Below are 15,352 nucleotides of genomic sequence, written 5' to 3'. Positions count from 1 at the left end.
ATACAATATTTTTTATGTGTAATATCTGATTTTTTTTTTTGAAAAAACCCTTATCCTAATTTACTTGACATTAATAACATAATATATAATATTGTACATAAACTTAAGCAAAAGACATCTAACTATACATGTTTTTGGTATAAATAGAACTCAACTATACTTAAAACTTTATCTTAGTAGGATTCATGAACAGGTTAATCTTTCAACTCCAGTAAAAAAGAAAAGAAAAGAAAAGAAAAGAAAAAGAACATAAGACTAAACAAGGAGAATCTATTTTATTTTTTTTCCTGAAACAAGGGAGAGGATAGTGAAGGTGTAAACGGAGAATGGATTAAAATAATGAGAAAAAAGGATTGGTAGAAGATGGTTAGTTAAAAGAAACTAACTTTGATGTCTGAAGCATGAAATAAAGACATCCTTTGACAGAGTATGAGGATGAGGAGGCAGTAGAAGTAGAAGTAGTAGTAAATTGGTGAAGTTGGGGGTGTCATGGTCAAGCATTTTGACATTCACTTTCCATTTCACAAATAACAATCCCTGTAACCTTATTTTGACTTGGGCCATGTGTCTTTCCTTCCTTATTCATTCAAAAGGCCTTCTTTGTGTTTGTGTTCGTGTTTTTTTGGCATTGGCATTGCCACAGCATAAATTACCATCATCACTTCTCTGTGTCTGCTCTGTAACTCCTTTACTCCCCAAACCAAAACCCTCATTTTAATCTCTCTGCTCCAATTAATCAAATTCACAATCTCTTGTATCTACCTCTAATCAATTTTGTGATCTAGAAAATTAGACAGGTCAAGAAGAGAGGGTGTACTCTATTCTACTATACTATAAGCTTTAACGGGTCCGGAGGAAGTCCGGGCCCACCACCACAGTTGCTGAATCTTAGGGTTCTTGTCTCTTTCTCTCTGATCCTCAAATTCCTGAGATATTGATGGGGTCGAAACCGTGGCTCTACCCTGCTTCCACCTATCGAAATTTGGAAACTTTCTGGGACACCGATGAGGACGGGCCTGGTCCTCGCTGTGGGCACACCCTCACTGCAGTTGCTGCCACCAAGACGCAGGGTCCTCGCTTGATCCTGTTTGGCGGCGCAACGGCCATTGAAGGAGGATCTTCATCCGCTCCCGGCATTAGTAAATTCCTTCACAAACACTCAATTTGCTTTCTTTTCCGATTTTGGTGGCCTGAATTTCGCTGCTTTAATAACTTTGCAGGGTTAGCTGGAGTCACAAATACTGTTCATTCCTATGACGTGCAAACTAGGAAATGGATTAGGTGAGTTTATTCCCCGATTTCACAATTCTGAATTTTTCTGAATTTAGCTTATTTGTGTGTGTTTTCAGTTTTTTTTGTATTTCTTTTAAGAAGATTAATGATTGATGAATTGGTACTAAAGTAATGATTTTTCTGCTGAGTGTTTAGTATTAAACCGGCTGGAGAGCCGCCTTCTCCTCGGGCTGCTCATGCAGCTGCTGCAGTTGGTACCATGGTTGTTTTTCAGGTGATTGTCAGAATTGAGATTACTGGTGGGAATTGGGACCCATCTTCTTGACTAGTCTAGCCATCTTAACATTTGTTTGACTGGTTCTGTTTGGGTAGGGTGGGATAGGACCAGCCGGGCATTCTACTGACGATCTCTATGTGCTTGACTTGACCAACGATAAATACAAATGGCACAGGTGAGGTTGGTTGTAAATAGATGTTTTCTTTTTTCCTACGTCGAGACTTTTGACAAAATCACGCAATTATTCAATGTTGCAATTGATTTAATTGTAGGGTTGTTGTACAAGGGCAAGGACCTGGACCTCGCTATGGCCATGTAATGGACTTGGTTGCTCAGAGATACCTAGTAACTGTCAGTGGAAATGATGGTGAGACAAATTCAATTCTGGGTTGCCCTTTTTCAAATTTTTGTAATAAAACTGTGGTGAATATGTTAGTTGTTCGAAACAAAACAAGATATGAGGCATAGACTTTATTGTTGGAACAATCGAGTTGCAAAATTATAGAGCATAACATCAATGATGGGCTTGACATACTGTATTTTTTAATTTCTCTTTGGAACCTTCAAATCATGTTTTAGGCAAAAGCTGCCTGAGACAAGCTTATACCTAGATTGACTTAGAGCTTCCCCAATGGAAACCCAATCGCACTTGTGAATGCCTTGTGCATTAGTTTCTTTTGGATCTAGGTTTTCCACACTTCAATAGACTGAATGTCTGCAAAAGAAAAAAACAAGAAAAGTCACAACTTAATCTATGAATAATATGTGGTTAAAAGTTTGACTCTCTTTTATCCAGTTCTTTTTAAATAATAATTTTTCATCACATTTTAATTCAAAATTTTGAAAATAAATACAGCCGTATTGGTAGTGGATATTTCTCTAAGTTGTTTTCCTTTGGCACTCGTATGCTACTTATTTCTGTCTGGATATAGAATGCTTGCCTTTGTTACTCCTGTGATGAAATTGTATGTTGTCTTGTGCTACATTACAAATAGTTTAATTTTTTTATACCATGTGGCAGGAAAAAGAGTTGTATCTGATGCTTGGGTTTTGGATACTGCCCAAAAACCTTATGTGTGGCAGAAGCTGAGTCCAGAAGGTGACAGACCTTCTGCGAGAATGTAAGTTTGTTGTCGTCCTGGCTAAAGAAACCTTAACTGTCTGCATTCTTTCTACCCATATGGATATATTGAAACTTTTGACTATTCTACCTCAATTTATAGGTACGCAACTGCTAGTGCCCGCTCAGATGGAATGTTTTTACTCTGTGGTGGAAGAGACTCTTCTGGAGCTGTATGATTGATTATATTCCTTTAATCAGATCGTTATATTCTGTTGCTTTTAGAAAACTTAATGGGCTAATCTATCATACCTGAATTTTCGACATTCCATTTGCATTGTTAAATTGTAGTGTACTGTGACAAGTAATTATATAAAAGCAGAAAAGTTTACTTTGTTATTGTATTGTTCTGACTTCTGAATCTTTCTTCTGGCCTATTTAGTGAAATATAATAGCATATATTGTATTTATCTTTTGCAGCCACTAGCAGATGCCTATGGACTGCTCATGCATAGGAATGGCCAGTGGGAATGGACCCTTGCACCTGGAGTTTCCCCTTCGCCAAGGTATCAACATGCTGCGGTAAGTGAGAGCTTCCTATTGTAAATTTCTTATATGGTCTACTGTGAGTTTCTTCTTTGATGTTTTTCTTCACAAGGATTCCTTTGTGTCTTTCACATTATTACTTTGAAAAGTGACACTATTTGATTTAATGTCTTAATCTTGATTCTTGACTATTCATGCACGGTAAGCTTCTCTTATTCTCATAGTAAAGCTTATTTTATGTACATGTATGTGCCCAGACCTTGATGGTAAGAATTGATCTTACTTTGATCTAATGATTAAAAAGCTCCAAGTTTTACTGTGGGGTCTCACTTTATACAATAGTAGTAATTGTGTGCTATAGCGGCTTTGTGGAGCATTATGGTTATTGGTCGCCCAGTGGAACCCATGGCATTACAATACAACTTGCTGTTGTGCAAGGAGTTCCGTGAATCATGGTTGATACTGAAGCCTTGCAATTGCTATTGCATGAGAGACTAAATCCCCCCTTTAGTGACCTCAAACATTGTTGTTTGGTGCTGTTTGCAAGAGGGGGGATATCTTGGGATTTCTCTCTTCCCCTTATTTTATTAGAACACACCCTATTTTCCCACTCTCACACGTTTTGAAGGCTAAAAAACAATTGTCTTTTCTCTCTTTGATGCAAACCATCTAACTCGAGATCTCAGCTGCATTTACGGTTAGCTCATGGCACTCTAGCAGAATTTCCAACCAATCCACACATGGAACTGATGTAGTCCTCCCTAGGACTTGTATGATCTATAAAATCTAAGAAGGATTTGAACCAAGAACTCAACCAAGAAATGCCATGGAGTGTCTTGTCCAAGCTTGGGAAAGACAAAGAAACAAATGTAAAAAGAAGATCAAATGGACAAGGTAGAAGATGGAAAAAGAACACACCACCTTGAAAGACTTCAAAGATAAGTACATTATTGATTCGCCACTTGAAGAAACTCCTTAATATACAAAGCTAAGCTAAGAGTACCAAATTCAAGACACTTGAAAATCTCACAAAAACTCTAATTCTCATTTATCTCAAATACATGAGAAGAGCCTTCTGTTTGTAGGATAGGATGATAAGGTGTGTTCAAGAAGTAAAAAGGGTAACAAAAACAAACAATTAGATGACCATAATCATGGGTTGGCCAAACAAAACCAACATGCAAGGAATCTAAGTTGCAACTTCCTTGTCTCGTGTGATAATGAGGTAGTTAGGTGCATGAACCAACTCTAACTACCAATAGTTGGAATTAGTTTATGACTTTTAAACTTTTTGTTCTAGAACATTCTAGAAGCTTCTACAAATTTTAGAATCTTCCAACGTATTTTAAAACAAAGCTTCTCATTATTACAAGAGATTTTATTACTAAGCTCTCCAAACTCGTTCTCTAACATCTTTGTTCAAATGCTTGATGCTCTTCTGTTGTCGTTGTTATAAAGAATTTTTGCATACCATTCTCTGGTCTCTACTCTGTTCACATTCTTTGGGGTCTGTTATGTTCACATGAAAGATTTTATGTTTTGGTTTATATTCCTTATTTCATTCTTTTGTTCAGATATGCAACCTCATGCTGGCCTTTCTCGTTATTATTTTTTATTACTAGACAATTGTTATTAACTTCTTTGTTTTTACCTTAAAATTATGGCTTTTAATTTTTAGTTATGAATATACCTTCAATTATGAGTACTTTTTTATTATTAACATTCTTGCTTATCTAATATAAGTTACTTAATTTATAAATTAGCAGTGGCCATCCATCTATGGGGGTTTTGGCGTCAACTATTCTGTCACCACCCAGGATTGATAACTAAGTTTTATATTTATAACCACTTAAAAGCTATCTTTCGTACACAATACCAAAAATAAAAGTTTTAAGCCATTTACCTCGCATAGTCCAACATGGTCATAAGCTAATTGTGGTTTATAAAGTAGGAGAAACTAGATGGATAGTAGTGGTTGACAAGAAATTAGATTTGGGAAAGTATACTGTCTTTGGAAATATTACTCTATTGCTCACACTTCTTTTCTCATATTGTTGTTCTTCTTCTAAAGTTGAATGTTTAACTTACTTTTCTCTATTTATCATCATTTTGTCCTCATACAATAAATAGAGACTGAAATTTTAAAAGAATCTAAAGAGAAATTTTCTATTAACTATTTAATTCTACATTCCTCTAAAAGTTTTTGATGTAGTTGTTGGATCAAAACGAGATCACTGCCTTAGAATTAGTGTAAGAGTTCTCTACTCCGAAAATGATGTCAATTCATCTTAACCAACTTACTCATTCCGTTTTGTTGAAATTTTTGGTATCTGGGTAGATAAGGAGGAAAAAAGAGATTATTCTGACCAACATTAAATCACTATTGTTCTGAAAGATGTGATAGCAAAGATAAAATACTATGCTCTTGTAGAAAACTCCAAATCCTAGTTTAATATATGTGGAATTTATAAGAGATCATCTAAGAATCTTTGAAGGGCAAAATATTCCCTGAGATAATCATGTGATATATGCAGATATCATATATATGGAGATATCATTTGGATAGTCTAACAGCTTTGAAGATTGTTTTTTGATTGTATTTGGCATTGCATTTTGTCAGGTTTTTGTTGGTGCACGGTTACATGTTACAGGAGGTGTTCTCAGGGGTGGACGGTCCGTGGAAGGTGAAGCATCCATTGCAGGTAACTTGCCTTTCTATGTTATTACCAACTATTTTATTGTATATTTCTTGTCACGTTTTTCTTTTGTCGTTTCCCCCCTTATCTCCATGCCTATGTTTTCTTTTTCTCGCTTTGACAGTATTGGACACTGCTGCTGGGGTTTGGTTGGACAGAAATGGCATCGTGTCCTCCTCACGCTCAAACAAAGGTCATGATTATGACCCTTCTTTGGAGCTTATGCGTCGTTGTCGCCATGCAGCAGCAGCTGTTAGTACTCATATATTTATCTATGGTGGGCTAAGAGGAGGTAAGAACTAAGTACTTGCATTATGAGATATGCTGTTGTAATTGTAGATCTGAGAGTTTATTGAGACTTGAAAAACTGAGTGAGGCATATTCAATTCTTCATTACAAAAACAGTGAAGCTCACAAGAATAGAGAAGTTCTTTCATGTATTTATTACAATGGATTTAGTCTTTTAAGAATTACACAACAAAGGTGCCATTGTTGGAAATTCCACATTACTTGCCTCTATACACCTGCAACCAACTGTGCTTAATACTAATTAATTTTAAAATGGAATTTAATAGGACAATTGGAGCTTATATCCATTGTTTACATGGTTTGTTGATGGTATCTCTGTCGTTTTTGTGTGTGTTGTATCAATTGATCTACCAGTTTTCTATGGAGGGGAGTGGGGGCGTTAGAATCTCCCACACTGCTGACCTCAATTATTATGGTGTGGTTTATATATCTTTTGACAATGTCCCTTAATGCCAATTGGATTTAAGAGGGAATCTAATATGATATTAGATTCTTCGACCCAACTCTATTTTTTCCATGGTTGTGGAGGGGTTCTTTTTCATCTTTTGTAATGTATTGGTTGGTCTAACAGTCAGCTATGGAGGTGGGCTTTTGGAAAGTCCCACTTCACCCACCTCGATTGTTAGGGTGTGGTTCATATACTCATGTACAAATGATTTATTGCCAATTGAATTTATGAGGAATCTACAACTTGTTATGAGAGCCTATGATCCATATCCATTGTTTCTGTGGTTTGTGGAGGGGATCTTTGCATTTTTTGTGGTGGAGTGTTGGAGAACCCACATTATCTGTCTCAATTATTAGGGTGGGGTTTATATACGTGTTGGGAAACTTCAGTTCTTGCTAATATGGTGGAAAGCCAAAAATCTACTGTATCATATACTGGATAGCAATGGAGGCAAATAGCAGTTGAAGTATATGATATTATTGCTCTCTAGGTTGCTCCATCTTGTTTTTATTTTCTATTTCAAGTTTGAATGTGGTCTTACAATTGCAAAAATATGTGCAATGTGGCATTTCCATCTGTTTTGTCTTTGACTTATGCTAGCATACTCGTGGAAAATGGACACATCACTGTCAAGCTTACATCACAGTGAAATACAGGCAGAAAGGACCTCTCTGCGTATATTTTAGCAATTAGAGGATCACCTGAACATTTTGATCATTAAGGACCAAATTAAAAAAATTAAAAAAGAGGGACTAAAAGGGTAATTTAACCTATGTTATATATAAGTATATATGTATAAAAAATGAGTTGTGTGCTAATAGAAAGCAGAAATATTGACATAATATTAACTCAGATATTCTATTCGCTAGAGACTTGCCAAAGATGACTAGAGGTTGCACAGGGAGGTGAACAAAAGCTGACAGAGGGGTGGATGATTCCTTCCTTTATCCTTGCATGACGCCATGAACAGAGGTATATGTATGGGAGAAGTTGAACAGGTTTTAAGTGAGTGGGGTGAGTGAGACAATGGGACTGAGTATGGGAAAAAAGTTATGCAGTCCCACATCCATATCTCAAAATTGTGAACCATATCTTGTGTCAACCATTACCCATAGAGGCCACTATAATCGTTTTGGTGCAAGACACACTGCAGCAGAGTTGTGATTGTGGATCCAAGGAATTCCACAGTGCAATAGTGCTGTTATGACGACTATTTTACAACACTGGTTTTCAGATGAAATCTAACATCATCAAAGCAATCTGCCATACTAATATACAGATTTATATATATATATTTTTAAAATTAAATGGCAGCAGTCATCCCTTTAAGGGTTATTGGCATATTTGTAGGCTTTGGCTCTTTATGCTTTCTTACCAAGAAATATGTAGCATCCTCGTGTCACTTTAAGTCCTACCTGGTTGGCTGTAATTATTTTGATGCAAGTTTGTTTAACTGAATTTCTAGTATATATTCAATGACTTAGTCATATACAACTGTTTCTGATTTCCATGTTATTATCGTAGCAAGAAAAATTGTTTGTCTAGCATGGTCTTATAGTTAGCCATCACAAAATAGGTTTTCATATGTCATGCACTTGTGCTGGTTTGCTGAAAAATCATCGTGCTCTTTTGGAAATATTGTAGCATAATTAATTTTCTTATCCTTTGCCCTCACTTGCTCTTTTATATCCTTTTTCTGAAAATATTCTGATTGCATTGTTGACATTTGGGCTACGCATTATAATGCCTTGGGTTAATTAATTAATTGTCAGTTATCAATAGTTAGGTAGAAGCAAATAAAAGGCCCATTGAAGGAACTAATGTGTTACAATCCTCCAATTTGTATTATGGACTGCAAGTGTTGTGATAATTTTACATTTTATTTTTCTTACACTGATGTTTCTAATATATTTCAAAATTTTGTTTATTTTTTTATCAATACTAATAGAAACATGTTATCCTCTGCAGATATACTACTAGATGATTTCTTAGTTGCTGAAAATTCACCATTGCAGCCTGACATTAATTCTCCTGAGAGAGTTATGAGCTCCAAATCAAGTCAATCTAACTTAAATTATAATGTAACAACACCAAATTTGGATGGTGGACCAGACATTCTTTCATCTAGTGGCTCCGGGTATATCATTTGTTGCTTCCTTCTTTAGAAGCTCAACACTTTTACTTCACTGTCCTTATGCTCAGGATATTTCAGTTTTATGACAACTTGATATGTGTTCATTTTATCAGCATGGACAGAAATTCATTGGAGAAACTGAGGGAAGCATCAGCTGCTGAAGCTGAGGCAGCAACTGCTGTCTGGCAAGCTGTGCAGGCTATATCCAATAGTCCTGCTGAAGAAACATCTGTGTCAGATGACAACTCACAAGCTGCAGAAACTGTTTCAGATGGAAGTGACACAGAAGGAGATGTTCGCCTTCATCCTAGAGCTGTACGTGCTTGGAAACCTTGTTTAAAGTTGATAATGTTCCTCTCAAGCATGCAAAATCATGTACATTTTGTTACAGGTTGTAGTTGCCAAGGAGGCTGTTGGTAACCTGGGTGGAATGGTGAGGCAATTATCACTAGATCAATTTGAAAATGAAAGCAGACGCATGATTCCCATAAATAATGATTTGCCATATCCTGCAAAGAAGTTCACTAGACAGAAATCTCCTCAGGGATTACATAAAAAGGCAAGCATTATTTGTTTTTTTATTCTGCTTTGTTTATATTATCAGTGCCTGGCATAGATTTCCTAGTGTGTACCCACTTAATTGCCATATTGCTATATTAGACAATCTCTTATTACCATTGTCTTCTTGCCAGATAATTTCAACTTTGCTTAGGCCTCGCAACTGGAAAGCTCCTGTAAACAGGCGGTTCTTCTTGGATTCTTATGAAGTGGGTGAACTTTGCTATGCTGCCGAGCAAATATTTATGCATGAACCAACTGTCCTTCAGCTTAAAGCTCCTGTTAAAGTATTTGGTGATCTTCATGGTCAGTTTGGTGATTTGATGCGGCTATTTGATGAATATGGATTTCCTTCCACTGCAGGAGACATCACGTAAGTTTTTACTAATATACTTGGCAGATTGACATTGGTCATGTATCAAAATAGCAAAGTATAGATAGAGTACAAACCAACTCTTCTCTGGCCCACTTGCTGTGATATCTATCATCTAATCCTTGATCTTACTACTTTGCAGTCGTTGGAACTTAGTCCCATCATTTTGATGATGAACTAGCTTATTATGGTCAACCATCCATATTCTTAAAGTTTTAAAATAATGGGTTGTCCTTAGCAAACACATCACCACATTCTTTTTTAAGAGTATTTGTTAGTGTGTGTAAAAACTTTTTGAAGTTTATATGTTAGCTACAGTTGAGGTCTTAAGGGATATTATTCTGCACGTGTAACGGTGGTTCCTTCCTTCTTTTGAAATCGGTTTAAGACAAATTAACTCTTAAAAACATACCTTTGTGTGTTGGTAAGGTTGCTTTTTGTGATGTGGAAGTCACAGTTTCAAATCTTGGTAACTATTTCTCTGCTTTTTGGGATAAGATTGCTGACATTTATTTTGCCCTGGCCCCACTCACTAAGTGGGAGCCTTGAACTTTGGGCTGTCTGTCTTTGCTTGTGGATTTCTCTTCTACTCAATGGATTGTTGTATTTAATTAACTCTATACTGTTTAAAATCTGTTCAGTCCAAAAACCATGTCATTTACTTACAATTTGTTGTGATTTGAAGTAAAATGTGCCAACTGATGGTTGGGTTGGGAGTTAATACGTGTTATATGTTCCTAAAAAATAGGTTTTGTTCTGTGTTAATAATACATTTCTTCTAGTCAATACCCAAGTGAGATTTTTTCAAAGGCATTTTACCCATGCTATCCTTTTTTGTACGAATATTTTGGAATAAGCTAATCAGTGGAATGTTTCAGCTATATTGACTACCTGTTTTTGGGAGATTACGTTGATCGAGGACAACACAGCTTGGAAACCATTACCTTACTACTTGCTCTTAAGGCAGGCTACTATTTAATTTTATGTTGTTTGTCTGGTATTATTGTATTTGGTTTTCTTTGTGTTTGTAATTGACTATTGACATTCTTCTTATTATGTAGATTGAGTATCCTGAGAATGTTCACTTGATACGAGGAAATCACGAAGCTGCTGACATAAATGCATTATTTGGTTTTCGTATTGAGTGTATTGAAAGAATGGTAGAGACATAAACAACTTATATTCATTCAATTTTTTGATTCAACTCCGCAACTAACTATGTTGTTGTAGGGTGAAAATGATGGTATATGGGCATGGACACGATTCAATCAACTTTTTAACTATCTTCCATTAGCTGCTCTTATTGAAAAGAAAATTATCTGTATGCATGGTGGCATTGGAAGGTCTATCAATTCAGTAGAACAAATAGAGAAGCTTGAAAGACCCATAACAATGGACGCAGGATCTATTATTTTAATGGACCTTCTATGGTACCTCTTCTTTGTTTATCCATCTTTTTTTTGTCATGTAGCTTGTTATGTTTGCATCCCCTTCCCAATCTTTTCATTGAGGGTGATCCTTAATTGCAACAGTTGGGAACGTTTACCCTCCCCAAACCCCACTTGGTGGGCATGATGTGAATTGGGTCACCTTTTCTTTGTTACAATTTCTATGGGTTTGTGTAGGTCTGATCCCACAGAAAATGACAGTGTAGAGGGTTTGAGACCAAATGCTAGAGGCCCAGGGCTTGTCACTTTTGGTGTAAGTATATGCTATCTTTCATTGTAAATGGACTTTTCATGCTATTTGTCAATTTTCCAATCCCACCTCCCTTAGGTTATGATGCATGAACATGTATCCTCATGTTTACAGCTAAGTTTACAAACTACTCTATGAATGGTGTGGTCCTAGTTGATGATTTATCTTATTATTATGCATGTCATCCACATTCCGTGTTGGAAGAACCATTGTTTCATCACCCCTTCCCCCTCCGCATTTATCTGTCAAAAATAAATAAACAGAAGCTCCGTTGCAAATTGGACGTTATTCTTTTGAATTTCAATTTCCGTGATTTGATTACTTAACCCTAAGGCTTACTGCTTTGTTGCATCTCTGGAAACTAATTATAATATTACTTTTCACAATCAAATACTAGTCTCTTCTTCAGCCCTAAAGAGTTTATTGATTCATTGTTGATATAGGACAAGTCTTTTGCCCTATCTAGAATTTTTTGCTCACGGTTATTTTAACCTCTAAGTGAGTTCTCATTTCACATATGCCAAAGACTTGGAAGCATTTTCATACTTATGCATCTTATTATGTTCTCTAAACCTCCTCAACCTTTTTGGAGGGTAGATATCTTGTCATCCTGTAACTGTACTTTCGCTCTTTTCTGACAATTTCTTTTTGTAATTATAAGGACCTTTAGTTGTAGTGGTCCCTTGTTGTTAGATGTTTATTGGTGTTGACTTGAAAAAAATTCTTAGGAACAACTTTGAGACATGCTATTTTTCCTTTACATGACCAAAAGGTATTAGTTAGTTCAGAGTAAGCTGACTTACTGCCTAACTAGAAAGGAAAAATCAGTTTTTTGAAAAGGTCTACTAACCCTTTCCCCTCATCCAAAGTGCTCTGTTGTGATATAGATTAAGATCTTTCTTGAGAGCCAAAAAGGAAAAATGAAAACGTAAAACAATAAATTTTAGCTCTCTTCAAGACCAAAAAAGGGGTAGGAGTTAGAATTAGTAATTAAGACACCATTTGATATGCAAAAGTATTATGAAATATCAACTATTGTTTTGGACCCAATTCAAAAATCGTATCTTTTCACTCATTACATTTTATACAAGGGATTATTCAACAGTGGGCATGCCTCAAAGTTCTTGCTATTTAAATGGGAACCTGACACCTATTACTTTTTCTTATTTTATGCAGCCTGATCGTGTCACGGACTTTTGTAAGAAAAATAAATTACAGCTCATTATAAGGGCCCATGAGTGTGTCATGGATGGTTTTGAACGATTTGCCCAGGGACAATTAATCACCCTTTTTTCTGCTACTAACTATTGTGGTAAGCATAATTTCTCAGGTGCGTTCTAGTTTGCATCTTCCAGCACTTATATCTTAACGATGTGTCTTGTTTAGGAACTGCAAACAATGCAGGAGCTATACTGGTAGTTGGCAGGGGTTTGGTGGTGGTTCCAAAACTAATTCATCCTTTACCACCTCCCCTTCAGTCTCCTGAAACATCTCCTGAGCGTGGAATGGATGAGACATGGATGCAGGTGAGCCCCCTTATGCAGTATTTTTGTCTCTATAATTATATTTAGCATTTACTGAAGTGAATTTGTTATACTGTCAGGAACTTAATATTCAGAGGCCACCAACTCCTACTCGGGGTCGACCTCAGCCAGACCTTGACCGTGGTTCACTAGCATATATATGAGACTGAGACAATTCATTGGGGATTTCTCATTGTCGCTTCTTACCCTGCCAACCAAATTTTCTGATCTGTATACTTGCCATTGTTGACTGAATATATATTTTGTACTGTATTTCTTCTGTAGTTGCAGAAAAGAAAACTCTAACTAGCATGCAAATAGCTTGGGAGAGTGCATTATTTTACGTTAGCCAATTAGTGAATGATTATTATGTTGTGGAGATTGGGTTTATAAGGCTTGGGACATGGATAAAGTGGAGGAGATGTTAGTGTCAACATGGGGATGGATGACTTAGTGAGGGAATACCGTTGATTAGTATATATTGTATCATATAGAAATATTTTTTCCTCTTTATATAAATGTTCATAACATTTGGATCAATCATTTCTCAACTCACCTGGATCAAAGTAGGTGGTTCTTAGGTTTATAAAACTATTCCCGATCTACTGAAAAGTAAAGGCACCAACGAAAAATGAAAGGCAAATTATCACTGCAACATATCAATTTCAACTTGAACCCAATCAGTCTTTAAAAATGACAAAATGAGAAAAATGCCTTTTGATAACGAAAATGACTTTAAATGAAAGTAAAGTGTGGGTCGAAAAATACTTTCAAAATTCCTTTTCTGGAATACATTTCTATATTTGAATTTTTGGAACGCATTTTATATTTTTGGATTTTTTTTCAAGATGCACTTTTCTTCTAGAAATTTTTTTGGAATTAGATTTTTGGAACACATTTTTTAATTTTAGAAATTCTTTTCTGGAGTGTAGTTTCAAATTCTGTATTCTGATTTTTTTTTTCTGGAATGTATTTTTTTTTTCAAAATGAATATTTGACTTTTGAATTATATTTTTTAAATTCTGAATTTTCAAATCCGTATAGATTATAATTTTGAAAGATGATAGGGTGCATGGTGCAAAAAAAAAACAGCAGTTTCTTCTTGCACCCCTACACTTTTCTTCCTGCACCACCACAAAGTTGTGCAAAGACAAAACTGTCCCTATATAAAATGTACATTTTTTTTGTATTCCGGATTATGAAATCCGGTAAATTTATGGATTGGCACTTCCGGTAAATTTTCGGATTGGTGCATTTGGTAATCTCCTGGATTGATGCTTCCGGTAGTACATGAATGATAGTGTTAATCTAAAATAAAAAAATGCAAAACATCCATAATTAAAAAGACTATTCTGGATCCGCCAATCCGTAATTCAAAATATGTATTCTGGATTCAGAAATCCATAATTGAAAAAAATCATTCTGGATCCACCAATCCATAATAGAAATTAGACTTCCGGATTCAGCAATCCAGAAATCAATAATTTATGCAAACTTTGCTTCCGGAGCACCCCTCATCCGGAATGCAACATGATTCACTTCCGGATTGATGAATCCGTAGCACACTCCCAGATCCCGAAATTGTGGGGGTCAGTTTCAGAATTTACAAAATTGTGGGCGTGCAGGAAGAAAACTGTAGGGGTGCAGGAAGAAACTGCCAAAAAAAACTCGAGAACGCCATCCTTTCTAAAGAGGCTTGTACTCCTGCACCCCCACGTTTTTTTTCCTGCACCCCCACAATTTCAAATATTCCAACATTAACCTTGAGCAAAAATTTGAAAAGGGCAACGTTCAGCACTTCCACACTCACTGCTCACCTTCATCCTTGGGTTTCAAGTGTTGTGGAGGTTCTTCATAATTGTTGGAAGCAAGGCGGAGGAGTACACAACGTTGCCGAAGTGTTGTCTGGGTTATAGAGGTAAGAGTAAAGATTTTTTTTAAGAAAAAAGTTTTTTGATTTTTTTTAGTAAAATCGGTCGCTCAAGACCTTTGGTCTCTACTCGGATCTGATGAAAAAAATGGGATCACATCTTATGGACTCGTTGAGAATAATTCTGATCTAGTTCGGACAAATTGGAGTATTACCTAATCATGCGCCTATTGCTTCAACTGTTGATATAGGTATTTTGAGAATAAGAGAAACGAAAAAAATCACTACCGTATAAACAAATAGTTTTAGAGTAAGCATTATGAAATCTCCAAGATAATTAAACAACGACAAAGAAATACTCCAAATTCGGGAGTCCAAGAGTTTTATAAAACTAACCCTCTACTTCCTTTGGTATTTTTTCACGAAAAGCAAACATGAGATAATAAATCCAGTCTTTCACTAAGATTTCGAATAGCTGTCCCAGAAAACTTCATTTATTCTGGTGTGGATGGCTCAGAATTCTTTTGGATTGTCAGGCATATCAAAAAGGGAATAGATGGTTGTGGAAATTTCGGGATTACCAGATATCGGGATCCGGTAATACCTTCCGAATTCATGAATCTGGAA

At 36.0% G+C, this 15,352-nt stretch overlaps 1 protein-coding gene across 1 annotated transcript; it reads left to right on the top strand.

Annotated features, from left to right (window-relative positions):
• Positions 1 to 362: 362 nt before the first annotated feature.
• Positions 363 to 13,395, top strand: BSL1 (BRI1 suppressor 1 (BSU1)-like 1). The gene is made up of 21 exons (XM_068636525.1): positions 363 to 1,139; positions 1,221 to 1,281; positions 1,429 to 1,507; positions 1,606 to 1,685; positions 1,783 to 1,877; positions 2,532 to 2,631; positions 2,734 to 2,803; positions 3,051 to 3,152; positions 5,737 to 5,818; positions 5,937 to 6,104; positions 8,538 to 8,706; positions 8,817 to 9,018; positions 9,095 to 9,262; positions 9,396 to 9,634; positions 10,513 to 10,597; positions 10,696 to 10,794; positions 10,865 to 11,064; positions 11,260 to 11,335; positions 12,509 to 12,644; positions 12,719 to 12,858; positions 12,936 to 13,395. The coding sequence occupies exons 1-21, from the start codon at positions 938 to 940 to the stop codon at positions 13,017 to 13,019; spliced, it is 2,637 nt and encodes an 878-aa protein (XP_068492626.1). The 5' UTR covers positions 363 to 937; the 3' UTR covers positions 13,020 to 13,395.
• The last annotated feature ends 1,957 nt before the right edge of the window (positions 13,396 to 15,352 follow it).

Source organism: Phaseolus vulgaris, chromosome 7 (assembly GCF_051622355.1).
Source record: "Phaseolus vulgaris cultivar YP4 chromosome 7, ASM5162235v1, whole genome shotgun sequence".
In the NCBI taxonomy this organism is placed as follows: domain Eukaryota; kingdom Viridiplantae; phylum Streptophyta; class Magnoliopsida; order Fabales; family Fabaceae; genus Phaseolus; species Phaseolus vulgaris.
Note: the sequence above shows the minus strand (reverse complement) of the source record. Positions and strands in the feature narration are given on the sequence as shown.